Source organism: Haemaphysalis longicornis, unplaced genomic scaffold (assembly GCF_048455015.1).
Source record: "Haemaphysalis longicornis isolate Haplotype H1 unplaced genomic scaffold, Haemaphysalis longicornis Haplotype H1 scaffold_8, whole genome shotgun sequence".
Classification (NCBI taxonomy): Eukaryota; Metazoa; Arthropoda; class Arachnida; order Ixodida; family Ixodidae; genus Haemaphysalis; species Haemaphysalis longicornis.
In genome coordinates this window covers 154,019,018-154,046,954 of record NW_027526445.1, presented here as the reverse complement: position 1 = coordinate 154,046,954, position 27,937 = coordinate 154,019,018, and the positions used below count along the sequence as shown (strand labels likewise).

General features: G+C 48.4%; 1 protein-coding gene across 1 annotated transcript in view; it reads left to right on the top strand.

The window, feature by feature from the left end:
* The first annotated feature begins 4,594 nt into the window (after window positions 1-4,594).
* LOC144149547 (uncharacterized) overlaps window positions 4,595-27,937 on the top strand; it is a 40,942-nt gene continuing 17,599 nt past the window's right edge. The window contains exons 1-4 of the mRNA XM_077681172.1: window positions 4,595-4,841; window positions 11,201-11,292; window positions 16,394-16,495; window positions 25,545-25,595. Of these exons, the coding sequence (XP_077537298.1) occupies window positions 4,685-4,841; window positions 11,201-11,292; window positions 16,394-16,495; window positions 25,545-25,595 (402 nt within the window). The 5' untranslated portion in view covers window positions 4,595-4,684. The remainder of the gene's footprint in view (window positions 4,842-11,200; window positions 11,293-16,393; window positions 16,496-25,544; window positions 25,596-27,937) is intronic.

The following is a 27,937-nucleotide window of genomic DNA, read 5'->3' as shown; positions in this document are numbered from 1 at the left end:
GTCAGCACCTAAGTTTTAAAGCGAAACCTCTCTCAGCGGAACCGATGACGTCCTATCAGAAAACCAATGCATTTCTCCATAGACCGGTTGGTCGACCGAAAAGCTCCGGTAAAATCTCTGGGCACAGGGCGCCAGCGTGAAACCGGGCCTACCTTGTGTCAAAACACTTACTTGAACATCGCGAAAGATAAACGTTTCCAGAAAAGACAATACACGCATCGACCATGAAGAAGAAGTAAAATACTAGTATACTTTTATCTAATAAACCACGTATCGGTACGCATTTGGATCGTTCGTAGATGAGTTTACTTAGTGTCCCAAAAATCGTCGCATGGGTCCGTTCTTAACTTGATATTTGGGACATTAAAGGTTTGGTGATCGACTACACGTGCTTTCAGCGAAGGTTTAGCTTTCGCGCTTCTCTAAACTTTCTCTAGAAAGGGATGTTAAAGTTTTAAGGAAGTGGAGAAGTGTCACCATGCGGAGGCTGATATCTCTGCAGCCTTCGTGTCTAGTAGGTGTTTGTTGGGAAGAACCGCGTTGTCAACATTATCATCCTCCCTGCTTTATATCCCAACTATGTTTACGCTCACCGGTACTCACCTGCAGGGCACAAGCCTCGAGGCTGACCAAAAGGGTTCAACTTAAATTGAGGACGACTCAGCGAATAATGGAACGGAAGATGATAGGTGTAACTTTAAAGAACAAGAAGAGAGCGGGGTGGGTCAGGGAACAAACGCGTGTTAAGGAAATATTAGTCGAAATCAAGAAGAAGAAATGGGGTTGGGTAGGGCATGTACTGCGAAGGCAAGATAACCGTTGGTAATTAAGGGTAGCAGGATGGGTCCCTGGAGAAGGTAAGCGTGGCAGAGGGCGGCAGAAAGTTAGATGGGCAGATGACATCAACAAGTTTGCGTGGATAAATTGGTTGCAGTTACCACATGACCGGGATAATTGTAGATTCATGGGAGAAACCTTTGCCCTGCAGTTGGCGTAGATAGGCTGCTGCTGATAAAACATAGTAGCGCGTGTACCCTTGAATGCGCTACGAAAAGAATGGTTTATCAAATTTACGACACACCGTTAAACAAGTCTAACTTTGGGGTGGTGTAGGTAACAGACATGTGCTTTTAGCGGCCGTTCGACTTCAACATGTCGACTGCTATGGTGCTGCAATCAGAGGTATGCGGTTATGATAGCATATTGCATGTATTAAATTTTCGAGGCGTGTCGACGGTGATCCACTTCAGTATGCCATTGTCAGATAGGTCAGTGTCCAAGGCATTGTTCAACTGAGCACAAGACCATGCGCACGTTCATTTCTAAGCCATCGTGGTCGTTTTCCTATTTGAGGCGATAAACAACAATGCCGGTTTGTCGACGTTTCAGTGAACGTTTAAGAATCCAAGGTGCTACCAACTAATGCGTATTTCATCGCTAAGGAAGACCTCATGGCCGAGGTGTACTTCAACAGGTAAATCTTCAGTTTGAACTTGATTGTTTTGAACGTATGATCGTCAGTTGATATGGTAAGTGCTTTTTTTCGTTGTAATTTATTGGAAATAAGGCTCCTGGTATTGAAGATAGCATATCTTTCAGGAAATTTCACTGGTCATGCAATTCTTAATTTGTACAGCCATTTTTAGGTTGTTCTCTGCTCATTGCTCAAAGTGTAGCGCGGATATATGTTGGGCCTTGATCTTTTTACTTCCATCTAAGGTGTAGCGACTTGTACCCTCGGTTTTTGTGTCCTTTGGTGGAGTTTGTAATTTATTGTGTGGTCTTGTCTTTTTTTGCCACATACTCAGCTAAGCGTTCGTATGTTTCGTTAAACTCGGCTTTCGTTAGGGTAAATGCCGATATCTTTTTTTGAAGGTGTCTGCCGCTAGTTTTCTTACTTCACCTCCAAAGTGAGCTAAAAGAAACCAAAACTCGGTGAAAGGGAAAGTTGACCATTTTGGACTCATTAAGAGCGGCACCTGATAATACGAGCAGTGTCCTTTCGCAGGTAGCCCAGCGGTGCGAGTGACCATGACAGGTTCCTGCCTTTCCCTCGCCTTCCTCCTGTCTCTTCTGGCCATTGTGGCCAGAGCCGGCCAGTTCAGTCAGAGGCTGGACGCCCCGTTCTCGGCGTTCGGGTGGGCGCCGCTCGTCCCCGTGGCAGCCAACCCCCAGAATCTACAGCAGCCTGTAGACAACGGCCGAAGTTACAACGCAAGAAACCAAGACAACACTCCGCCAGCGAACGGGGCGGTGGACAACCCCAGACTGTTAAGCGCCAGTCCTCCGCACTCCCGAACCGTCACGGCATCCATTACCTGGCCACCAGACCACGCAGTTCCCGCAGTGCGACCGGAGTCTCCCCATTCGGAGCCACAGCCGCAGCCACAGCCGGATTCAGGACCACTACCTGATGACGATATCGACGGTTCAGGACAACAGGACGACGATCCAATAGCAGCACCGGAAACAGATCCACCAGTGTTAGAAACACCGAATGGACGCCATCATGAAGATGACCGAGTGGTTAAAACAACGCTGAGAACACCACTTTCGCACGGTTATGTCGTTGCCCTGGTCAAAAAACCGCGACGTCTCAAGTCGTACTTCAAGTCGAAGGTTCAGGATGCAGTGCCCGATGACCAGCCAGCTTTCTTCGTATACATGCCGCCGAACCGACAGAACGGAATAAGACGGAACCAACTGGCGCTAAGGGCACGAGGAGCCCCTCAGCTAAGAGCCAACGGAGGGCCGCCACCGGTTCAGTACCAGAGAGCCGGACCAACAAGATCTAACGGCGCCATGAGGTACGCAGTTCTGCCAATCGTCGGCCCCCCAGAAGCCGTCAACGAGCTGTCCCAGCATCTTCAAGGGCTGAGGACGCAAGCTCCACCGGCAGTCTTGGTCTACCTGCCTCCGGAGAGGCAGCTGCAGCTAAACGCGCCCGTTATCATTCCCATCAACCCACCGGTACCCCTGAACAGTGTTCTACACCACAACAAGCCTGACGTTGGCGCACCCGTTCTTTCCGGAGGTTTCCTGAATGGCGCCTCACCGGGGGCACCGTGGTTGCCACCCAGCTTGGAATCTACGCCCGAGGAAGTACTCAAGTATGCCTGGTCCCAGATGGGAAAGTATCGCGCCTAACGGGAAAGCGAAGAGCCTGGACTTGCTCCGCGAGAAACGTTATAACGCACGTATGGCCAATAAAAGTTGGCTGTAAGCTCGTGTAGCTCACTGATAAAAAAAATGGCTCACGGCAAGTAAAATCTCCAACATTTTTTTAGTGTTTATTCTAAAAAAAAACGCGGTAATTAGGAAGTCTGCGTCGAAAACGATTACGAACGACAGAAGATAAGCCGAGTTGGCGTTTTGGAGTCAGCGACAATTAGACCTCTAAATAGTGGCATCACCGAAATGTTTGCTCCCATTCAGCTGTTTTCCCACTCAGTAGTTTTTTTTTCAGTAACCTTGTTGATCCTTTGCTTTGCTTAGCGTCTCCAGAAATAGTGGCCGTGTTTCGCAGCAAACTATACCCCAAAGCTGTTCTCATATAACAGAGTGACAACGATGTTACGGGACACATCGAAGCGCGAAAGTGGCCGAAGACATAAAAGACACAGAGAACAAGCGCCATCCTGTGCTCCAGTGGAATCAAAATACTTTTTTTCCAGCTCCATCCTCGAAGAACGAATAAAGTCAAGTCGATTTGCATTGAGCCAAAACAGCGGAAGCAGCGAATGCGCTTTTTTTTTGTAAAACGCTTGAATTGTTATGCATGCCGAGGAACCAATACAACATGATTTATGAGAAAGGAGACATTGCTTCATTCGTATGGCGCAACCGTTGGTGATGTTGCTTTATGCTCCAACAACTTGCAAAAAATTATGGCTGCGTAGAAGATTTTTCTCAATATTTAAAAATTGCTTGCGACGGCAGTGCTTCCGTACGCTTTAATGAGCTAATAGCACGATTTGGGCTACCTAGTTGAGACCGCCAATAAGAAGCACGGGTCAAGTTTGTGGGCAAAAATACCACTAGTGTATATGTCACCCAGTCATTTCATGCAAGAGAGTGAAAGTTGCAGAGCCAACTTGAAGGGGTTATATCACTCGTCTCGCTGCATTCTCGAACCCCAACCTAAACCATAGAACACCTGGCGACCCCCCAAGGACACGACCGGCTGGAGGGTAACGAGACGGTAGTCCAAGCTGCGCACGTCTCACGAACCACGCAGCAAGGACATTCTGACTCCTTCCAAAACTTCCCGTCCTGTTTCAGAAAGCGAATAAAGACGCAACTAGAGCTACGAGCCAAATGGAGTCACGTTTTTCGTATTTTTGCATGCGCTCATATGATCTTCACTCGGGTTACTGCAAGTGCATAGAACGCACGATCCCCATTGTTTCAACCACGCTTAATGACCGATGGAGGCTATCTTATTTTTTATTCGTTTTTGGCTAAATCTAATGCGCATGGAATTTATTACCTCTGAACAATGGCACCTGGAATTTATTATCACGCCACGGCAAGCAGAGAATGGGGCCTTGCAGCGTGCCATCCCGTGTTGCGTATCGCTCTGACGCCGCTCGCGGGTACACGTATTGCTCCAAGCGCGAGAGTAGTAGATCAACCCGGCATTCCCTGGCCTACCGGTTCTGCGTAGCACACACCTCCGCTGGCCATGAAGTCGGTTGGGCTCGTTTCAGCCGTCGCTCTGCTCGTGATGAGCATCACGCTGTGGGACGAAACATGCGGACATATAGACGAGCCGGTGAAGATCGATGGGCCAACGGACAAGGTGCAGACAACAGAGACAAGAGAGTGCCTACGCACTAAAGGTAAATCATAGTCGTCATGGTAACTCTCGCCTATCGTTTAGCGAAAGCTATAATCGGTTAAGTAGAATTAGTGTTGCTACTCTGCGAAGTTTGAAAGTGCCCCATTGACGGCCTCCGGTCCTAGCCGCACATATATAAAAAGTGTGGGTGCAAAACGGGGTGAGTTGCAGAAAAAGTTTTAGAGAGGATAGCCTTTCTTGGGCTATTAAAACGCAGAATTTTTGGTCTGTCCGTCTGTGTGTCTGTGTGTGTCTGTCTGTCTGTCTGTCGGGTACTCGTTTCAGCCATTCAGCCAAAGTGAAACAGGAACTGCGCAGTAGTCTTATATACCCACAGCCAAATTTAAACGTCTAAGTCCGGTGGCGATCTTTGTACTTGTCAACATTGTTGAACAAGAACAAAACACTACGCAAATGTGAGGCAGAAAATCAAGACATAAGTTATGTTTGCAGCGTTCCTTTATTGAAAAATTCGTTAATGCTTGGCTTTTACGATAGCAAATGAAATACGAAAATCAATATATACTTGGTATTTGCAGTATTCCTTTATAGAAAAGTTCATTGGTGCTTGTTTTTTATATAGCAAATGAAATACTACATCAACAACCGAAAACCCTCGCCTGCTGTTTCCCGCGCTCCTGGCAGCATTTAAGAAATCATACGGCAACAGCAACGAAAGGTTCCACTAGGTAGTTTCTACGTTCCGCTTGTAACTCTCGTGGAGAATGGCAACGTGGTTCTACAAACGTTGTGGTAGGGTGCCTCGATTCACGCGCGTCTCCGCCGTAGGGCAGCGCAGGCATCGAGGCACCCGACTTCGAGCAGGGGAACGCGGTAACTTTAAATTGACTTGAGCAAACCTTCAGCGTGTTGGGGAGAACAAGACGGGAGAGGAACAGCATGAGAGGTGAGCCGGAAAGAGAAGGGAGACATTTACTGGACAGCGCCTCCAGACGACTATCGTGTTCCGTCGACATTTGCAACGAAAAGAGCAGATACGCGGCCATTTTTTCTATCTGGCCGAAGCACAACTACATACAAAAGACAGAATAATGAACAGCAGTTTGTTTTAAAGCAACGCGTTACTAATTTTGTCGAGCCGTTTCCCCATCGCGGAGGATTTGACCTTCGTTTGACCGGAGCTGCGCCGTACCTTTGCCAACGCATCACGTGACTTGCTAGGACAGCGCGTTCGCCATCCGGCACTGCCGGCTTGGAGCATGCGCTCTCTGGAGCTGGGTCGCCGCTTGGCCACGCGACTCGCCGCTTGCATGGCAACTCTGCCATGGATGAGAGCGGTTACAGGCCGTCTTCTCTTCTCTCTTCTCTGAGAATTGCGTGGGAATCGGGAGGCTTTGAGCCGAAAGCGGAAAGCGGCGTCTGACCATCCATCGAATATCACCCGGCGAGCGCGGCCTCACTGGGGGAATGCGGGGCGCGTCAAAATGGCGCCGGAGATTGAGGAAGAGCGAGCCGTTCGGCTCGGAAAACGCCCTAAGCTGTTAACCAACTGAAACCAAGACTTAAACAGGCAACGCCAAGCTTCGCTTCGCATATCCTGGCATAGCTGTGCTTGGCCGCAACCATTTTCTTTCGTTAACAGTTTTCTTGATGTATTCGTATAATCGCCCACACATGAACTGCTTGCTCTGAAGTGTAGTGTCGGTAGGACTAGTCGGTTGGCAGTAGCAAATGATACCTACAAACAAAGCCATAGTTTTGATGTAAATGTGGTTGTGCGGCACAGACGCAAATATATAGCAGAACAACACCTGGAAATTTCTGAGCCAAATGCACTGCATGCTTTGGACGCAGATGATTTTGGGTGAAAGCTTCCAAGAAGAGTTCACGAATGTGTCCTCAGTTACGCTACTCCATGTTTTTTGACCTGCAGTTAGGTAAATACGAAACTTTTTATATGGCTGTCTGCCTGTCTGTCACAAGGATCATTTGCCGGGTGAAAAACAGCTGAAAAGGGCTTGAATTAAAGTGTACATAAACAATACTATTTGAAATTACAAACCGACTGCAATGGCTCATACATGTCTACATTGGGCCTCCTCGTTTTACCAGACCTGGACGGTCCGCGGGCAGTCCGAGGACTGCCCTCGGACCGGAAGTCCCATAGGAACAAATGGGAAAGATCGAGCACCCGATCGCGCCACGGGCAGTCCGCGGACGACCCGGTACTGATAATCGAGGAGGCCCACTATACCAGCTCAGAGGAAGCCTCAAGCATATGTTCAAGCGAAACATAAGTACGTAAACGAGAATACTAGCGTTCTTTTAGAAACAAAAAGACGTTGGATTTGTTTTTACCATAGAAAATAAAAACAACGCTGGAATGGCATGAACTGAAAAACTGTGTCGATTCGGGCTTGTTGGTACATACTTAGTTTGATAACAGCGCTAGGACAGGACACAGAGAAGGCGACACGAGACTGGGCGCTGTCTCGTGTCGCCTTCTCTGTGTCCTGTCCTAGCGCTGTTATCAAACTAAGCTCGAATGGCGTCGCAGAGATAGGAGACATAAGAAACACTAAAATAAAAAAAAAAGGATGTGGCTTGAGCTATTCCAGAAACAACAGAACACAAGGTCCAAATATCTGGCGCGCGAAGGCGAGAAAGAGAATTCAATTGGACAAACCTTAATTGGATTCAAATTTAGCGTGCGCTGCATACTTCGACGAGAAACAGAAACAGTATAAAAAGACAAACCATACGTTGGAGGGACAGCGGAAAAAGGCAAAGTAAACGTTGGAGCGCTCCAACGTATCGTTTACCTCTTTCCACTGCCCCTGTTCCTCGTCCTAGTATGCAGCATATGCTAAATTTGAATTCAAGCATGTACCAATTAGTTCCTAAACAAGCCTTTCAGCAAAACTCTACCGTATTCACCACGAAGAGAGCGAAAGGGGAGGGGGAGAACGAGAGAGGTGGAAGAAAAGAGTGAAAAATAATTAGCAGTGGCTTAGCTCGGATATGCCAGGATATACGTAGCGTAAGCTAAGAAATGTTCAGCTGGTTATTCTTAGGTTTTCTGGTTGTCTAGGATTAGCTCATTATCATGCTTACTGCTGCTAAAACAATTTCCAATCCAATCCAATCCAATCCAGTGCAATCCAGTGCGGTCCAGTCCAGTTCAGTCCAGTCCAGTCCAGTCACTGCTCCTCGCGCATGCGCAGCACGGCTCACCAGGAGCCACGCGAAACGGCTATCAAGCGGCTCCTGGGCAGCATCAGACTTCGCTACTGCGCAACGGAGGCGCACAGCTAGGCACGCGCCGGCGCCAGTGCGTCTGCCGTGGCTATGACGTCACTCCTCTGGAATGCGCAGACCCAATTCCCTACACACCCGTACTCCAAATGGATTGGATTTTAATCCAACACAATCCAATTTAATCCAATCCAAGCTAATCCAATCCAATCCAAACCAATGCAAGCCAATCCAAGCCAATCTAATCTGATCCGATCCGATACAAATCAATCCAATGCTCCTAGCGCTTGCGCAGAACGGCCCTTCAAGGCCCACGCGAAACTGCTCAACCTCGGCCAGTGTAGCTTACGCTACAACCACGAAGTGAGTCATCAGGAGTGGGCGAAGCACTGGGGATCGTTCTTACCGCAAATCCTCCGTGGCATTGCCCACTCGCGCATGTAAATGAGTGACAACGCGTGTGTGCAGTATATACAGTTCCAATCCAATCAAATCCGATACAATTAAATTTAATCCAGTCCAATCCAATCCAATTCATTTCAATCCAATCCAATTCAAATCTAATCGAATCGAACTAAATCGAATCTAATTCAATCCAATCCAATCCAATCCAATCCAATTCTCCTCGCGCATGCGCAACACTGTGTACACGGAGGCCAAGGGACAAGCCACGGACAAAACAAGGTCTTAAGGTGCTTCGCCCCTAAAAAGCCGTCTTCTGACTCGTCAGAAGACTCCCGTCTTGAGAGGCACTCTCGCGCACATCATAGGGGAGTGCACGAAACTCAAGACCCCCCCAGCTTCCCTTCCCCCCACCCCTATCCCCAACCCCCTCGAGCGATGGGAGACCTTGCTGTCCAGCCCCGACCTCGCTACTCAGTACGGACTGGTGGCCAGGGGCCAGGAGCTGCTGGACACATATGGGTCCCGTGACTAGGGAACCACCCCATCTGGTGCCTGCGCGCACACACCTTTTTAAAGGGCTCAGTAAAAGTTGATTCTCTCTCTCTCTCGACGAAGTTTGCCCCGAAGCAAACAGACACGCTGCCCATTTTAAGTGCAATGCACTTCTTAAGCGACCCTGAACCTGCGTCCACCGGCGATGTCCGCGCACGTGGAGATGGGCGCGCGCAGCCTGGCCGCTGACATGGCACATACCCACGTGGGGGATTGGCCAGGAATCTCCTCGTCTTCCTTGGCAACGGGGGGAGATGGGCGCGCGCTGCCTGGCCGCTGACATGGAACATACCCACGTGGGGGATTGGCCAAGAATCGGGCGTGAAAAGGGCTAATGCACCTGCTTAAGGGAGTACTGACACGAAATTTCAAAGCTGAGATCCGCTCTAGCAATCAAGTACAACGACAACACAAATAGGTGTATGTGAATAAATGCATCTTTCTTTCTTTGTAGTTGTGTGTGTGTGTGATCTCTCTTTCGCGAACATTACCGAACCGCGCAAATTCAACTCGTGCTTTCGCACTTTCACATTCTTCCCCTCGGGGAAATGCGGGCAATTTTTTACAAGACGTTATTCTTCTCGGCGCGTGTGCCCGTCGCTCTTTGTCCCCTGTCATGTTGGCGCCTCCATGTGGCCGTTACCTGTATCACGGCGGACGTGCGGCCTAACATGGATCTGAAAAACAGAAGACTTTTCAAGTTGGGGAGTCCTGGAGATCAACTATATAAGGCCACTTTGCTTCTCGAGTGGGAATCATAAGTACACGCTATCGTGTACTTGCTCTTAAGCTATAGGTGCTGTTTGGTTATTCATTTGTTTTCGCCCCTTTCGAAAGACCACGGAAATAATAATGCACTCTGGCTTCAAGGTGTCTGCGGAACAGAATATACGAACATGACGAAGTGAAGGCGGAAAGTTAGGTTAGCTATAACGAGTGTAATAAACATATATAATTACTAGCGCAACTGGAGAGTTCGTCGTTGTTGTAGGTACACTATTAAATAATCATGTGTTACTACAGAATATAAGAGCGCCATATGTACGTAGCTTTGCTACTTCAAACCCGTGTTTACGCTGTTTAATGATTTGCACTATTAAGGGCGATTTTTGCTTTCGATAACTAACACCCTTATACCCTAGCAAAAACGCAAGAATACACCCTCTTAAAGGGTGTTTTATAGTTAATTACACCCTTTCAAAGAGCGTTTTCGTTTGTTTTTCGATTGGATGTAAGAGTGTTAGTTGTAGCAAAAAAAGGTGGAAATCATTGCCGGCGTACTGCTCAAATTTAAACGGACCTTGAAGCACTTACCATCGACTACTCGGAATGTATCTTGCGGTAAAGTCTATTATCCCCGCAACCTCCTCCCGCAGGAATTCGTTATATGACAGGGCGGGGATTTTTCTCCTTTTCTCTGAAATGTGGAGGGGTCTATTTCCGGTTTGGTGCCACAAAAAAGCAGGCATGGTTGCCTGCTCGGAAGCTCGCGGTCGGTAGGGCGTATTTGAAGCAATAAATGTTTGTTTCCGAGTGGTCTGGTTGAAAGGGGGGTATTGAGTTCGTCACTCAAACTCCACCCCCGCTCTCAAAACACAAAAGAAACGTCAAAACTGTGTGTACAGGCTCAGACATAGAAGAGGTTGGTACACAGCGCCGACGACGCCGGATCGTCACAGGAAATGCGAGAAATAAGCCGCGAAGCTGACAAGCGACAGCCAATGGACAACCATGGCCTCAATGACGTCATTTAGGCCATCCCAGGGGTGCATAATGAGGAAAACTGAAGAGAGCGCGGTATTGGTTTTCCCGCGTCTTTCACAGCGATTTGCGCGCTCAACGCTTTAGGTGCACGTGCAATATTTGGCTCAGGTATTCCTGGCAGTGTAATCTAAACGTTGCGCAGGTTTACTTGCACTGCTCAAAGAGTGTTGCAGGGTCCCTTTAACGACACTTTATATATAAAACAATGCTCGCTGCAGCAACGCCAGCTGTTTACAAAGAATAGCGGTTCTTTCTTGGGCTACCTAAATGCAAAAATCTCTGTGTGTCTATGTGTCTGTCTGTCTCTCTGTCTGTCTGTCTGTCTGTCTGTCTGTCTGTCTGTCTGTCTGTCTGTCTGTCTGTTGAATGAGCCGGCTTTGGTGGCAGCTTTTCAGCATCATCATATGTGAACTTTTCTTGCAGGTCCCCAAAACAACGAATCTTGCAATGCGTTTGAACAGCGCTGGTTGAACAAGAGTGATGCCAAAATTTTGCGCTCCAACATTACCACAACGGTGAGTGACTTCCACAGTTGTCTATCAAAGCAGGCGGTTCCAGGGTAGCGTTAGAGTTACCGAAGGGATATAACGTGTACGGTTTGCTTTCCCTGTGCGCATAGGCGGATGTCATAATGGATCCTTAGTTGGGGTTAAATTTTGGAATTCGTGGCATGACATGCCTTGTCTTGAAAGAATGGTTCCCGCAACCATCCGCAATTGTACATGCGACCTGGTTATCAGCGACAGGGTGTTCTAGCCTGTTCAGGAAGTTAATTGAAAGAATAGAACAATCATGAAAACTGGTGCAACCCCGGCGGCCTGACCCGTTTTTTGTTTGAAAATCGGGGATAGGGAGTCCAGGCACTAGATGAACAAAACTTGATGAACGAAACTCGAAAGGTTTTCTTGAATTCAATACCGTACATTACTAAATAAAGATAATAGTAATCCACCATGCCCGATTATTTCAGAAATAGCATGTGTAGTTCAGTGATAAGATAACTTATCCATTTGGCGCGCGTTGCAAGAGAAAAAAAAATGTGCCTGTCTTGTCCGGTTTTCTTCATGTATAAGACCGTGTACTTAGAGACATTCGTGTTGCTACCTGCAATAGAGGTCCCTGTGGTACCTCCAAGAAAGATACTTCGGGTGCTCTCTGAGGCCTTTATCAGCCCATCGCCAAGAGGCTTTCGGTGCAACTAAATAGCGCCTTCATCTCGTTTTCACCGATAATCACGAAGAAAGAGCGCAGCGGCTTCTGATTGGCCTTGACCCTTGGGGGCCCAAGTCAATGACCGTGGAATCATTGACCATGGAACATTGAAGTCATTGACCATGGACCCTTGGGGGCCACTTAAACGGTTGATCATGACATGATAATGTGATGTAGGGTAATGAATATTGATTCAGTTACGGCTGTGACGTCTGATATTCAGTTCGAGGCTCGGCTCCCGGTATTTGTGTGTTTGTATACTTGTGGCTTCGGCGATCAGCAACGGCGCAAGAGGAGGAAGAGGCGCTGCGCCAGTAGGGAGGGGGCAATAGACGAAGAAAAAAGCCTGATGCACATTAGTTAAAGAGAACAATCGAGATCCATTTGGGTTCTCTTAATGGCGCAAATGAATCATATACGGAGAAAAAAATCTGGTGCACATACGCAAATCGAGACGCATTTGGGTCGCCTTAATGACCCAAATGAACACAATTCAGTTCAAGAGTATTCAGAGACACATTTGGTACCTCGAGGTGCATGTGTGGAGATGACCAGCTAGATCTAATGTTTGCGCACCAGCAGAGGAATCCCACCTGGGAAATTCTGCGCAGTGTTTGTGCACTGATTCATCCGCAGTGATGACGTTGTAACTCTGTCCTCGTACGTTCGGGCTCCCCCATGTAGTGACGGCGGGAACTACGCATTGCTAAGCATACATGTTCGTCCAACAATGATTTGTGGGGATCGCCGGAGAGTTCGAAAGAAGAGGTACGTTTATTTACATGACGAGACGATAGAGACACAAAATATCTATCCTGAGCCTCTTGATATATTCAACGTTACGAGGTACACTGGGTTTTCTCCCAGTGCGCCACGGTGAGTTCTTTCAATTGTGTCAGCCGTGAAGGCAGTTCCCACCTCACCGTAGCACTGACCGGCGAGGTAGACTGCAACGTAGCCGTCCACAACGAACGTAGCCGGGAGTGTACAATCAGGCGACGAAGACGCAGTTAAGCTCACGTTGCGCGCCCGACACAATGGCGCCCTCTGTACGAGAGGATGAGAATGAGAAGAGGAAGGGGGCTCAGTTGTCCGACTCGTTTAAGCCTCGCGCTAGAACACTCCGTGCTTCAACGACACCGGACTTTTGCAGCAAAGCTCTATACCGCCACCCCCCAACGGTTTGATCTCCGTGTACAAACACGCCACGGCACCAAAAATACACTTATACACTATATGCTTCGCCCCTCCGCAGGTTTCACGTTTGTGGAGATGGCCCGGGATTTTTTTTATTTTTTCTGGGACCACAGCCACCGCGAAAGCAACTTTTAAAGCGAAAGATTTCTCAGTGGAGCTGAAGGCGCCCTGTTAGAAAACGAATGAATTCCCGCATACACCGGTTCGCCGATCAAAAAGCTACCATAAAAAATGTAAAAAGGTCTCAGGGCCTTCATATTTTCACGACTGCTTAAATTGCTCCTGAAAAGATTTCTTCTAAGCAATGCAGTCTTGTTTAAGGGGAAGCCGACTTGCAAAGTATCGGTGTAAGCTTGGTATTTGTAAGCGGGCTTTCCCACTTTACCTGTTCTGCAGTGAAGCATGGCCATCTACGGAGGGAGTTTGATTACAATGAACGGCGCTAACTGTTGTATTATCCAAAGTATTCTGAAACGAATTACATCACACTTACGCCCTACGACGACTCTACATGCGTTAAACTGGGCTTCTATTCTGTTAAAACGGCCAGTTGAAAATCGTGAATAAGTAACTGTTCTGGATGAGACAACACATGCATCGATTACGAAGAAGGAGTACAATAGTGCACCTGTCTTTCATAAATCACCTACCGGTATACATTTAAATCGTTGGTAGCAGCCTTCACTTATTGCGCGAAAAATCTTTGCTTTCGCGCTTCTTTCAACTTTCTTCAGGACGGGATGGTAAATTTTTATAGAAGCGGTACCACGCATGCGCGGCGCCGCATTTTGACCTCTCGTCTATAGCGACGTCTGTTCACTTTGATGTCTACTGCGACCACGGGGACATCTCCGAGTTCCTACGGGAGATATTTCTGACAGAGAGATGAGTTTATTCGGCTTATGACCTGAAGTGAAGTTAGTACGCAAGTTTGATATCCCAGCACATGATGCAATCACACTCTGGACATCAAAGAGATCTTGGCTCATTCGACCTTTTTTATGTCTAAAGGTTTTAACAACGAAGCTGTTTAGCAAATCTTAATTTTTCGCTTCCGCAGGTAAAACTACCAAGAAATTTATGAGCGCGCACGTGAGCGCGCGCCTCGCGGCGACCACCCGGCTGTTAACACAACCGCGAAAATGCTGAGCGCTCGCGTGTGCGGGCCTCAAAACGGCCTCTCAGTGTCCCCTGCGCACTTTTGTCAGGCCAAGAATACCCACTTAGGGAGATTGGCGAAGATTGGCCAAAAATAACTCTAGCGTTCGCCGTAATCGTGGCAACACTTGTTCCGAACGAGAAAGACACGTCATAGCGTACGCCTCTGTAAGGTGATGTCCAAAGATTACCACTTCCAAAAAACAAATGAAAGAGGCTCGCACTTATAGCAAGTGATGGAGCACAAGGTCGTTGCGGCAGCGAAGAAGAACCAAATCGGTGCAAACGTGGACTTAAACCTTCCTGATGGTCGTGAAGGTTGCGCACAGTTTCGCTACCCTTAAAGGAGTACTGACCCGAAAATTTTATGTTTCACTTTTATTGCTCTTATCGATGCTTAATGGTCTGGCGAAACCGAAATTTCACTTTAAATACTTTAAATACTTCAGCGCACAATAGTTAGTTGCATTGAAAGGCCTGAAAATCGTTTGTTTCAAATTCCCGCGCTTTCATCCCGAAAGGTGCATATGACAGAATCCCGGCATGGCCTCACCGCTTTGTGCGGACGTCAAAACACCGCGAAGGCCGGTGGGGGCGTTTTTTCGACAGCGCCGCTGCCGGAGCGGGATGGCTGAACTGCCTGAAGGTGCTAGGCCTCCCATTGCGGCGGAAATTCGATGACCGCTATCAAGAAAAGCCTGATGGCGACTCCTATTACGATTCCGGGGTACATTATCGCTTCCTTTCCTGTGGTACTTTATTTTAGATGCAAAGCATCTCTTAGTCGACATTCCGTCGTCCGGCGTCCGCATCTCTCCTCCTCTCCACAACAGCTGTGATAACGCCGCCCTCTCCTCTTTCCTCTCCACACCACCTGTGCGCTAGCGCGCGCTGCTCATCTTCTCCACACCACCGGTGCGCTACGCGCGCTACTCCTCGCCGCCCCTCTCCCCACCACCTGTCCAATCACGCGCATACGGCTGCTCCTCCTCGCCACTCTCTCTGCTCTGTAAATAAACCCGGGTCCGTGCTCCGCTCAGTTGCTTCTTCGGTACTGCGCCGTCCGATGACTGGAAATGGACGCCAAGGATTCCGTCAGCGAACTGGCTGGCACACCTTCAACTAGCGCCAGCCAGCACACTGTCAGAACCGCGAGCACCTCCGAAGACAAGGCTGCACAGAGGAGAGCTCGTGACGCCGAACGTAAACGGCAGCGTCGAGCAGCGGATTCCTCGCTTAGAGAACGAGAAGCCGCTTTGAAATGCCAGCGGCGAGTAGCTGATCCAGGTGGCGTTCGGCAACGTGACAACGCTTCGAAACGCCAGCGCCGAACAGCGGATTCCTCGCTTCGAGAACGAGAAGCCGCAAAACACTCCCCACTACTCGATAAATAAAGAAGACATTTAATACCCTACGACACGTGTCTTTCCTCCAACAACAACCAATTAACATACTCCACGGCTTTGCATCCCCTGAGGGTTCCCACGTGGGAAGATGGTGTAATTTTTTCGCCAACAGCGCCTTTCTGGGCCGTGGTTATGCCTGTAGCTCTGGCTGCGTGCACCCGTTTGTCAATGCGCTGGAGCCCGCTCGCCGCTCGCGGGGCCGCGCGCGTAAAGTGACGTCACGAGTTTTCGACGAGCGCTGCCGCGTCACTTCTTCGGGCTACCACGGGATGATGTCGCGCTGATGTCCATTTTCTGAGTGCCGCTCCGCGTGCTGTTCCGTCGGCGCGATAAATGAGATCCAATTGAAGTATGTTCTTCGAGTCGCAGGCCGCTCATATTTCAGCCAGGGTATTCTGTTGAGTAAAGGAAGCGAACTGTGCAACAATATCAACGCCGAAAATTGGTGTCAGTACTCCTTTAAGTCTTACGCGTTACGGTGAGCTTCCCTCATTTTGATGTGTATATATTTGTGAATGCTCATCTTGGTGGGGTGGGATTTGGGGAATATGAAAAAGTGTCACTGCATGATCCGGCAGGACATGTCTCTAAAACTGCCTAGTGCAGTTTTTTCTTGGCTTACGATTTTTACCTTCTGTTTCAGATGGACGGTGTGTCAAAGAAAGACGTCGTGGTGACAATAGGCTGCTACGGACTGTACACCTTCTCCCAAGAGATGATCGGCGCATGTGCTGATCCGAAGCTTGTAAGCACTTGATACTTATTAAACTTGTACTCCATTGCACAACAAAAACCGCGAGGCGCGAAGAAAAAGATGAGGGAAAGACGAAATAAAAGAAGGGAAAATAAACAGCGGATGCGCATTAAGAAGGTCTAGAACAGTAAAATAATGTCAAAAGCTAGAAGCGAAGCATATTTCGGAATTGAAAAATAGCTGCGAAATAAAGCTTAGTGCGGCCGCAGGTAAAAATTTGCACCATCTTCCCGCGAGGGGAACCATGGGGTAGATGCGACGCACCGGGGGTTGCCGTTGCGTTTCCGTTATGTTAGCGATGTCAGCGTGTGGATTGCTGTTGTTGTGTATCCTATTTACGCAGCATGTTCACCCCCGATGCGTCGCATCTACCCCATGGTTCCCCTCGCGGGAAGATGGTGCAAATTTTTAACCGAGCGTAAGCTGCGCGCTAACGCACAGATGGCACGGCGACGGGAGCGAGCGTAGCCGAGCGCAAGCTGCGCGCTGACCGCGCTGACGAACAGATGGCGCTGCGGTGAGAGTGGCGGAGCGCGCAGCTTCCGCGGCAAGGAGACTGCGGGAGGGATGCGGACTACGCCGCGACAACGACGCGGGACAAGGCGAGTTAGAGATGCGTTGCATCTAATATTAAAATGCCAACCGATAGGAGGAGGAGGAGAAAAGCGAAAGGAAAGGCCGAGAGGTTATCCACACTTAGAGCCCGGATTGCTACTCGGCACTGGGGAAGGGGTGTTCAGGGGATAAAAGAGATGTCAGGCGAAAAAGGGGGGATAGGAGCGGGGTCGCGCACACACTTTAGTCCCTTCGTGGGCACTAGAGTCTCTCAGCTAAACCTGTGTCCTTCATAAAACGCAGAAGGGCTTTTGTTGCCTTCTGCGAAGTCGATTGTAGGGGTCTTTGTCAACCGATAAGTTGGCATTTTAGTCCAGGTCATGGAATTCTAGGAGGGTGCGAGAAGGTGGAGGAATAGAAGTTTATTTTCCCCATAGACTGGGAAGTTCAGTTCAGTAAAACTTTATTGAGGTAGGGGAAGGGATTAAAGGGAGAAACGTGGGTGGAGTCCTCTTTCCAGGGCCCCAGAAGCTTGTGCCCCGGCCCAGGCCCTGTCGATCAGCTGGCGCTGGTCTTCCAAGGCCTCTCTGGCCAGAGTCGCCTCCCACGTTTCTAGTGAATGAGGTATATTCTCTGTTTGCCATATAACTGGGCAATTCCATAAGGTGTGGAAAAGGGTGGCTTTTTCATTGCATGGATACTGGTCCTCACTAAATCTGTCTGGCAACATAAACGCCAGCCTTGATTTGTGTGGGAATGCGTTAAATTGTATTCTTCTCAGTGATTGTGCATTGTGGGCATTTAGTGCCATGTGAGGAGCGGGTAGCGTTCTCCTTTCAAGTCTTTTTCTTTAAAGACGTTCTCCGTAGGATTCGTATGGTGGAAAGGCGTAGGAGTGGTCCTCGTCGCTGCGGTTCGTAAGACTTCTCGCAAGCGACTCAACGCTCTCGTTTCCTTCCAAGCCTTAAAGGTGCTGGGATGGCCTTCGGTTATTCGGAATGGGTAGTGTCCCTAGTCCCTAGGTCGTCCTTAGCGGTCCTTAGTCCGCCAGTTTAGGAGCGCATGGCCAGCTGTAGCTCGAAAATCCCGGATCACCAGGCTGCGCCGGTTACCGAAATCTCCGTGGTTAGCAGTCCCTTTCACAGCTTCGGGGGCTATATGACTCGTGTAGATTTTTTAAAGCACAGCCATTTGTCGCCCGTTCGTGGGCTTAGCCGCGTCACCGTCGTCGTGACCGAGCGACCGATGGCTGTACCCATGAGTGAAGAAAAAAATTACGCCCACCTCCCCTCGCGGGAACCCTGGTGTGATGCGACGCTGAGGGGGGGATTCAGGCGCAAGCGGAGAGCAACCGACGACCGAAAGGCCGCCGCACAGCGGCACGCGGGTTATATGCGCAGCGCGCCCGAAGGAGAGGAGACCGCGGAGAGAGAGAGTACTGCACATGCGCAGCACCGCGCGCAGCGCCGCCCACCGGCGTAGTGAGAGCGCGCGCTGGGCCGCACACCCGCAGATGTTGAGAGAGTGTGTTCGCTCTCACCTGGGCACGCGCCGGCGCCAGTGCGTCTGCCGCGGCTATGACGCAACACAATCCAACACAATCCACTTTAATCCAATCCAATCCAATCCAATCCAAGCCAAGCCAAGCCAATTTAATCGAATCCAATCCAATGCCCCTCGCGAGAGAGTGTTCGCTAGGGGAGAGGAGAGGGGGAGAGCGGAAAGGCTGCGGACAACAACGGACGCACGCAGGAAGGACAGGGCCGCTGACAAGAGATGCTCTCAGCGTCTCATCTAAAAAGCGAACGATGAACGAAAGCAAAGGAGGAGAGTCGCTAAGGGGAGAGGGGAGGGCGGTTTGCCGTGGCGGCGCGAGCCAGCCCCCTCCGAAAGTGTGCGGTGGGGGAGGGGAGTGAGCAGTATGCTGTGCCCGCACGAGGAGTATGATGGCATGACACTTGGCGAAAACGTGAGGGAGGCGTGCACGTGACTGTGATGTGCGTTCGCTTAAGACGCAGTTCGCGGTCCCTTACTGAGATGCACTTCGCGCCGCCGACGCAGAGGCTCATCATCGCGGCCGTCAAGAGAAACGAGGAGGGAGTGCTGCCTCAGCGCACTGCTCCTGCTGCGCCCAAATATCGCATTAGAGAGCATCGTAATCGCCAGCCAATATTTTTATTTTTTTAAGTGCGATGCACTTTATAAGCGACCCCAAACCATCCACCGCCGGCGGCGGCGGCGTCCGCAGTCCTGCTCTCCCTAGCAACGGCGCAGAGCGGAGAGGAGCGTCGGTAGCAACGGCGCAGTGACGTCACTCACCACGTGACGCCACGCCCTCACCGCTCCCTCGCGGCGCGGCGGTGTGCGGCGCGCGCATCCCTCTCCTCACCCGCGCCGTGACGTCACGCACCACCTCCTCTCCCGGCAGCTGCCGTGCGCCGCTGCGCGCGTCCCCCTCCCCCTTCGCTCGCTCCTCCTCTCTCCTCGCTGGCTGCAGCTGCGCGCGCACCCCTCTCTCTCTCGCGCCCGCCTTCTCTCTCAGCCACCTGGCTCGGCGCGCTCAGCGCGGCGTACCCCCCTTTATATGCAGCGATAAACCGCCAGACCTCCGTGGGTCGGCTCGCGCGCGCTCTCTCGCTACAGTCTCCTGCTCGCTCTGCTCCAGTTTAGACCGTTCGCTGGCTGGGCGCCTCTCAAGGCGATGTCAGAATTACTACGCCGTGTACTCTCGGCGCAAGAAATGCATTCGCACTTCCTCACGATTCCCTTCGGGGAGGTGGAGGCAATTTTTTTTTTTTTTTGGGGGGGGGGGTGGCATAGGGAGGGGGGAGGGGCTTTGTAAGCGCTTTCCAGCGCAAAGAGCATTCCAAGGACGGATGAACAAGCATCTCCTGGTGATCACAAACCAGCATAACCAGGACTAAGTTAAAACCAAATTTAGGAGACATCTCAAATTACGGCAAAGGGGAGCGGGGATGGCCATGCGTTGCTGATGGAGCTACCCGAGCGAAAGACTCCTACAAATGGGACTTGGTGCAAAGTACTAGTTAGAGTCTGGAGACAGCGAAGGGAGTGCCGGGTGGTGTGGGAAAGTTCAGGTTGAAGGAATCTATTGCAGTGACGTACGGTTGGATTGAAAAAAAAATAGCGGGGAAACTTACGTGATAAATTTTGCTTGCGATGTTGTGATGAGTTTTACATAAACGGCGGAGACCTTGTACATAGCACAAAGAATGATCAGGTTTTGATAACGAGACGTTGCGACTCATCTTCAAGAAATGGTCGCAGCGATAAAAGAAACAAGATGGCGGCTCAGATCAGCTTAGTTATGCCGGGCGCCTTTAGGAAGCTGCAGAGTATCGGCTTCACAGAGCAGCCATCAGAGAAGAAAGGAAGAAGACAGCACTGTGTATGACTAGCTTCTTTTGAGGTACTTTTTTAACACGAAGGTGTTTTATTCCCCGATTCACAAAATTTCGCTGACGTCACATCCATCACGGAAGTGACGCTAGTACAACGAAGCAAGCGGCCTGTAAAGATTGCCCCCCTGCACACATGATCTTCTTGCGGGGAAGCGACCTTTAGTACTAAAGAGTACGTTATACTTCGGGTTGTTCGTTTCCGGGTTTTAAATTTTAACACAAAAGTGTTTTATGCCGGCATACACCAAGATTTGACTGACGTCATATCCGTCACGGAAATAACGCCAGTACACCTTTGCCGAAGCGACCCGCCAGCAGGACGTCGCTCGCCAAGCACACGCACAAGACAGGCGCCGACCCGCCAATCATGATCAGCTGCAGATTTCGCTGCACATTTCACTTTCGTGTTTTACCGATTCCTATGACAGACGAATCAACCACAGTTTCTTTCAAGTTTTTCCTGTCGTATAAAATGTAGCAAGAAGACCTTATCCACAATTCGTTCCAGTTTGAAATGCAGCGTTGAGAGTAGCGTTGGATGACGCTTCTCATCCACATATCCCGGAATGCTTGTCGGAAACCTGGCGTCTCAGACACACATAAAAAAATCGCTCTCATCCCGAAAAATGGGAACAGTATACACCCCCTCCCCCCGGTCATTCGTTTAGTATAAGTGTGGCACAGTTTTGTAGTACCGTACGTATCTTTTGTAGCGTAAGCTACACTGGCCGAGGTTGAGCAGTTTCGCGTGGACCTTGAAGGGCCGTGCTGCGCAAGCGCGAGGAGGACTAAATTGGATTTGGATTGGATTTGGATTACATTAAAGTGTATCAGATTGGATTGGAAATAAAATCCAATTGGAGTACGGGTGTGTAGAGAATTGGGTCTGCACATTCGCCGGTCTGCGCATTCCAGGAGTGACGTCATAGCCGCGGCAGACCCAGCTGTGCTCCATTGCGCAGTAGCCAAGTCTGACGCTGCGCCGGAGCCGCTTGATAGCCCCTTCGCGTGGCTCCTGGAGAGCCGTGCTGCGCATGCGCGAGAAGCAGTGACTGGACTGGGCCAAACCGGACCGGACTGGATTGGATTGGGCGGGACTGGATTGAATTGCTGAACCTTAGCTCACGCTACGTATATCCTGGCGTAGTCGAGATGAGCCACTGCTATTTTTTTTTCGGTATGGTTGCTCTAACTTTTGTGAGTGCGAGAAAGATTACAATATTTGGTCATTTCTTGCCACAAAGAACCCATTGGAATGGCAGAGCACTCATACCGAAGCGCTTTTCTCAGCATGACGTTCCCCCCTTTCGCGGCCATCCCCCACTCTCTCCAGCTCGACCACAACTGCTTTAAAACGTGTTGTCCCTTTTTCTGCGTACTCCTTCGGCTCCAAGAGATTTCATTACAGCTGGAGTAAAAACTTGTGTAAACCTTCTAGAAACCGGCGTCATCCTGCTCGGGAGACAATTGGAGGAAGCCTGTGTCACGTGCAGAGGTCGGTGGACTCCCTCATGAGTCCACCGACTCAGACTTGTTTGGACTTAAACTCAAGCATGAGTTTGAGTTTGAGTGAGCGCGAGGCTAGTGTGGCATGGTGAGTTTGAGCTTGAGTGAGTTTAAGACCGACTCAGTTTGAGTACGCCTGAGACCGAGGGAGTTCCGAGTCCATTTTGAGTTTGAGTACATATTGAGTTCTGAGTCCATTTTCAGTTTTCAGTCCATTTTGAGTTCTGAGTTCATTTTGAGTTTTGAGTTCATTTTGAGTTTTGAGTACATTTTCAGTTTTAGTACATTTTGAGTTTTTAGTACATTTTCAGTTTTGAGTCCGAGTGAGTTCAGAGTTTTGCGCTTACAGTGAGTTTGAGTTTGAGTGAGCGCAGATGTGCTGCTCAGCAATTAGTCTGAGTTTGAGTGAGTAGTGATTCGAAAATAAATTTTTGAGTGAGGTTGAGTGAGCCGCGCCAACTCTGCGAGGTATGGTCACGTGGCCCTTCCGAAAAGAAACCTGAAACCAAATTTCTTCGATGGTAGTAGAGGAGGCTGCACTGCCTTGGCCCGGTAACGTTTGCTCCTCGTGAATGAAACGACCACTATGGCTAAAATAGGGTTGCTCGGTACAATTTGTTCCGCTCTAAGCGTTATAGCTGAACAAATGAGCACGATACGAACACCAATAGGCTTGTAGTAAGCCAAAAACGATAGATACGGCGCATTGTAATTTTGAACGCATTACTACCACAAAAAATGCCTTTTTAACCTACAACATTGCTCGGGTTGGCCAAGTGTATGAATTCCGGTTGCTGAGCACTTTATTTCTGTTCTGTTGCTGTAGTAAATTTTGTAAAATCTCCTGAATGTTTGAGCACAAACGAAGAGATGCACGCGATAGAAACTCTGACGTATGGACGGTACCGCATTCCCGTACAAATTGTAAAATGAAATCTTTAAGAGATTATCTCCCGGTGACATGTAACAAATACAAGCAAACCGAAAGTGAATGAATGAATGAATTAATAAATTCTTTATTAAGTTTGGATTTATTATATTGCTGCCAAGGAATGTGAATTATGTTTTTACTACATTGAGTTATGTATGTATTTTTGTTTGCATAAGTATACACAATTGTTTTATAAATACATTAGCGTGCACGGACCCTGTCAAGCCGCTTCTGTTGGCTTTTTGTCCGCGCTCCTGACATCTGAATTATGGCCCGTAGTAATATCTGTATTTCGATGTCGAATAAACTTGACTTCACTTGACTTGACTTGACTTATTTCCACTTATATTCATCTATATATACAGATATTTTCGTATAAAGTGGCGGGGCTAAGGAAAAAAGCTGTACTAGACAGCTTGACTAGCCCTTGGCCCCGTCAGGCACAAAGCAAAGGCAAGGTGGTCAGCCCTTGAGACAGCAAGTAAACGAGACAAAAAAATCAACAAGAGACAAAAAGGGGCCGCATTACTGCACAACCAAAAAAAATGTTATTGAGTCTGTAGTCAACTTCGCAGCAAACTAATAATATCTTGTAGATTGCGTTACATGGTATCCATGTTATGTTTACACAACCGGTTTAGCAATGAGGGTCGAATAAAAGACAACATCTCTAAGCCATAATTTGTTCTGGGGCACATTACAATCTATTTACCAGGTTGTCGTGTAGGATAAGGTAGATTTCGCTCGGTAAGGTTTGCTAATTGAAGAAAACTGTTTTGCTGGTGGGAACGGGACGCTTTTCTATAGGCCGTGAATAAACAGATTTCGTATAGAGTTAGAACACTGAGTTTATTTGAGGTATTCATGGCGGATTCCATGGATTGGTCTATTTGAATACTGAAAATTGCTCTCAACGCTCTCTTTTGAAAAATAAATATTTTTTGTTGATTTGTTTGGGTTTTCAAGCCCCAGACAAGTTGCCAATAATTTAGATGAAACAGAAAAAGAGAGTGGTAGATGAGTATTTTTACTGCAGTTGTTATTATGAATCTCAGTTTTGATAACGCGCCCACAACGGAAGATAGCTTATTTATCGCATAGTTTACGTGAATGTTCCAATTAAATGAATTAGAGAAATGTACTCCGAACATTTTCTATAAGAAACAATTAACAAATGTACTCCTAAAATTTCTCCGAGTAACAATAACTTTATTCTTTGTGAGATTGTAAGTGTAAGTTTTGTTGTGGTTGTATTTTCCCCAAATTTCGTTGTGTTGTTTAATGTATTGTGAGGTATTATGCTGGATATTTTGTATCTACCCTTAAAATGCACGCTACTGTAATTTTGCGCTTTGTGTGCTTCAACTATTGAAACCGTTTTAAATATTGAGCTGTCCAACAACTGGTAACTGGTATCCAACAACTGGTTTTATGCGCTGTTCGCTGCGCCCTGTCACGGTTCCCTGGTCTAGGTCAAACTACTGCAGTAGCGTATAGCTCGGGAACCGTCCAGGTTTTTGGAAATAAAATTAATTTGATTTGATTTGATGTGTATGTTTCTTGGGGCAGAGAAATAGATGTCAATTTTGGTCGCCGAAGTGCAAGTCGACCGAGGCCCGGCATCGAAATTACGGTGGATGCTAAAGATCCGCACAGGCCTTTATTATTCCGTATTCCTCCCCTGCAGCGTGCGCCTCAAAACCCGAGCGTCGATTCGACACGTAAAACCACAATTTCCCTTTATTTTTAATGCGTAACGTTTTTTACCGAGGACCCCCACAGCCAGGAACGTGTAACGCCGCGCATTTCCACAAAAATGCAGATGTGGCGAAAGTAACACCTGTAATCGTTAAAATAGCGTAAATGGAGCTTTTTAATGGGACAGAACTTCGAAAAAAAAAATAAAAATAAAAGGAATTAACGAAAATCGTCTGACAAACTCAAAAATATGCATCTTATACATCTCCCTGCAAAACCTAAAAATAAACAAAAAAGTTCACAAAAGAACGTTGGAGATACGTACAAAAATAGCGTAAAGGGCCAACTTTGCGCTGTCCTTTTCTTCTTCGGAAAAAATAAATAATCAACGAAGTAAAGGCACTTCATCGCTATAATGGTAAATATTTAATCCTTGGCGAAAATAAACAAAAAAAAAAACAACTCAAAATAGCATAAAATAATCCACCGACTCTTGCTACTCATTGCCATATTTGGCTTAAAGAACTCACACTCGAGACAAAAGTGTTCAAAATGCTAGATTTAGAATTTCTGCAGATTTTTCCTTCCATTCCGCCCCCCGTTCGGACGTATCGTAAAACCAGAAAGTGTCAGTACTGTATAACACCATTTAGTGCTGGGAAGAGCGCTCTGTTATTATCTTTCAGCGAGACAAGTTTTTAGAGAAAGTAAAAATATGAAAATAATTTTACTGTCTATCGCACCTCACCATGGCCTTATCACACATTTCTTTTCTAAGTCGTTGAGACATGGCATCGTACATTGCAATGGTGTAATCACATATTTCCTATTTAAATAGTTGATACAAAGAATGCTGTAATACCTTGTAATCACCACGATGTAGCCATATTTTTAATCATGCGCGGCAAGTGTCCCTTTCGTTTTTCAGCTGCTGGATCTGCTGTTGTGCCAGTATGACTACTTGGATAACAAAACCGTGGTAAGTTTGGCTTTCATAACGTTGTTTTCACTTGGTACTGCGGGATGTGCAACCTACCCTGTTAGTGCTATACCAATCAGCGAAAAACTTCGAGTGCATCTAATCATCTCTACGAGGTGTTAATGCCAAAGCAATAATGTCCAGTTGAACGCCCGAGCGTTACGTGTTGCGGGTATGGTTGTAGATAGTTTTTTTTTTTTTGGTACGGTTTGCAGTTTTATGATTGAATTCATGCGGGTCACACCTCAGCGTTTCTGAGGTAGCATGCTGGAGGAAAACTGGAATCTTTTGAAGGTGTTGCTTATAATTTGAACGCATTTATTTCCACGCAGTGATTTCAGTAATGTCTACGAAGAGGTTCACTCCTTTGATGTCTTCTTACGTAGCCACAATGTTGTCATCGTCCGACTGGTAGAGGTTTAGACTCCATAGCGGGGAGACAGGCTTGAAAGGACATAGCTTGCTGGTAACCCATTGCCAATGTCGCAACTGAATGCCAATTTTTAAGTGCGAATGCACTTCTTAAGCGACCCTGAATCACGCGTCCACCGCCGTCCGTCCGTCCGCACCACATACCCACTTAGGGCGATTTGCCAAGAAGAGTTCCTTCGCTACCCATTCGGCATATCTTCGTGATACTAACCACTTCCTACGGGAAATAGTGCGAATGCACTTCTTAAGCGACCCTGAATCACGCGTCCACCGCCGTCCGTCCGTCCGCACCACATACCCACTTAGGGCGATTGGCCAAGAAGAGTTTTTGATTGATTGATTGTAGGGTTTAACGCGCCGACGCAACGCAGGCGATGAGGCGCGCCGTAGTGGAGGGCTCCGGATTAATTTTGACCACCTGGGGATCTTTAACGTGCGCCGAAATCTCGTACACACGGGCGTTTTTGCTTTTCGCCTCCATCAGAAAAGCGGCCGCCGCGGCCAAGAGAGTTTTTAAGTGCGAAAGCGACCCCACCACATACCCACTTAGGGCGATTGGCCAAGAAGAGTTCCTTCGCATCACCCGTGCATTCGCACTTCCCTATGCTCCCCTTCGGGGAAATGCGGGTGAATTTTTCTAATAGTTTACGTTATGGAGTATACATTACAAGTAGGTGTGAGCTCCCGTTTCGCGGAGGTACGCGAGAAGGGAGCGGCGGTGGGGTCGTCCTATCCACCGACGGAAGTCGGGTGGTTTTCCGGGGTGGAGCCCTGTGCCTCAAAGCTGTCGCATTCTCATGTGCAGCCTTCCCGCTCATGGCAGTCCTTTCAGCAGTGATTTCTCTGTTGTTATTAAGCGAAATGGAAACATTTTCTGCACAGCTAATATTGGGGGTGAAAACGTGCTTTGTGCAAGGTTTCAAGTTTCGCACGTTGCGCGACTAGGTTCCTGAGTCAGGGAAACTTTCCCATAGAAATGCATGCAGAGTAAGATTTGACAGCGAATTACACACACAATATTCAAAATACTCGAAAGTTCCTTTAGTGTTTTCATCTTCACGTTGACTTCTTGCTTTATGCCAAATGTCACTATCCTGAAGTGGTTTTGCTAGGTTCATGAGAGGTTGACATTTTGAGTGAGAAAGCTGGGTATGCGCCTGTTCCAATAAAGGGCACGTCCGCAGCAGGTATTCTGTGTCAGGCCTCTTCAGAAGAAGCTGTGCAGAAGGGGCAGTTCTCATTGAACGGGCATGATAGCGTGGTGACCACGCCCGGGTCACAGCAGGAGAGAGGGCTACACCAACACGAAGTCTGCGCAGCAAGACCTCCTAGCGAATCGACTGGGGATTTCCGTTCTTCACGATGGGATAAGAGCACATGTGGCATGATGGAGATATTCTTTCTGCTGGAGAAATTGTTCTGTAGTAACGACTGTCAGTACTGGCAATGGTCGTGGAACGAATGTTTGGCGGCAGGCACTATGTGCAGCAATATGAGTGCCGGACCCATGACCACCGGAGAGGGCAGGCGTACGTATCGAGTATCTCTTTAATGTCCCTCTAGAGAGCCAAGTTGTTATTTGCTCGAGGAAAAATTTATGTATGGCCGCCACGGGACTTGTATAAAGTTGTAAAGGGGCTTGAAGAAGAGAAGGAGTAAGGGCTAAGGGCTTGTAAGCCGTTCCTGATGGCTCTAAGCTCGGCCAGAGTAGATGGCAGGGCGCAGTGTATTTCATAGACGCAAATTTGACAGGCCTCTGGGTATGCGGGATGTAGCAGTGCTGTAGTGAGCACGCAGTCCTTGTCCACGGCGTCCACAAATGCCTGTACCACCTGGGTTGGGACTCAGCCGCCACTACTTGTGCGACCTCGAAAAAGTGCGTCTGTATGTCCTTTGGATCGATTATGAAG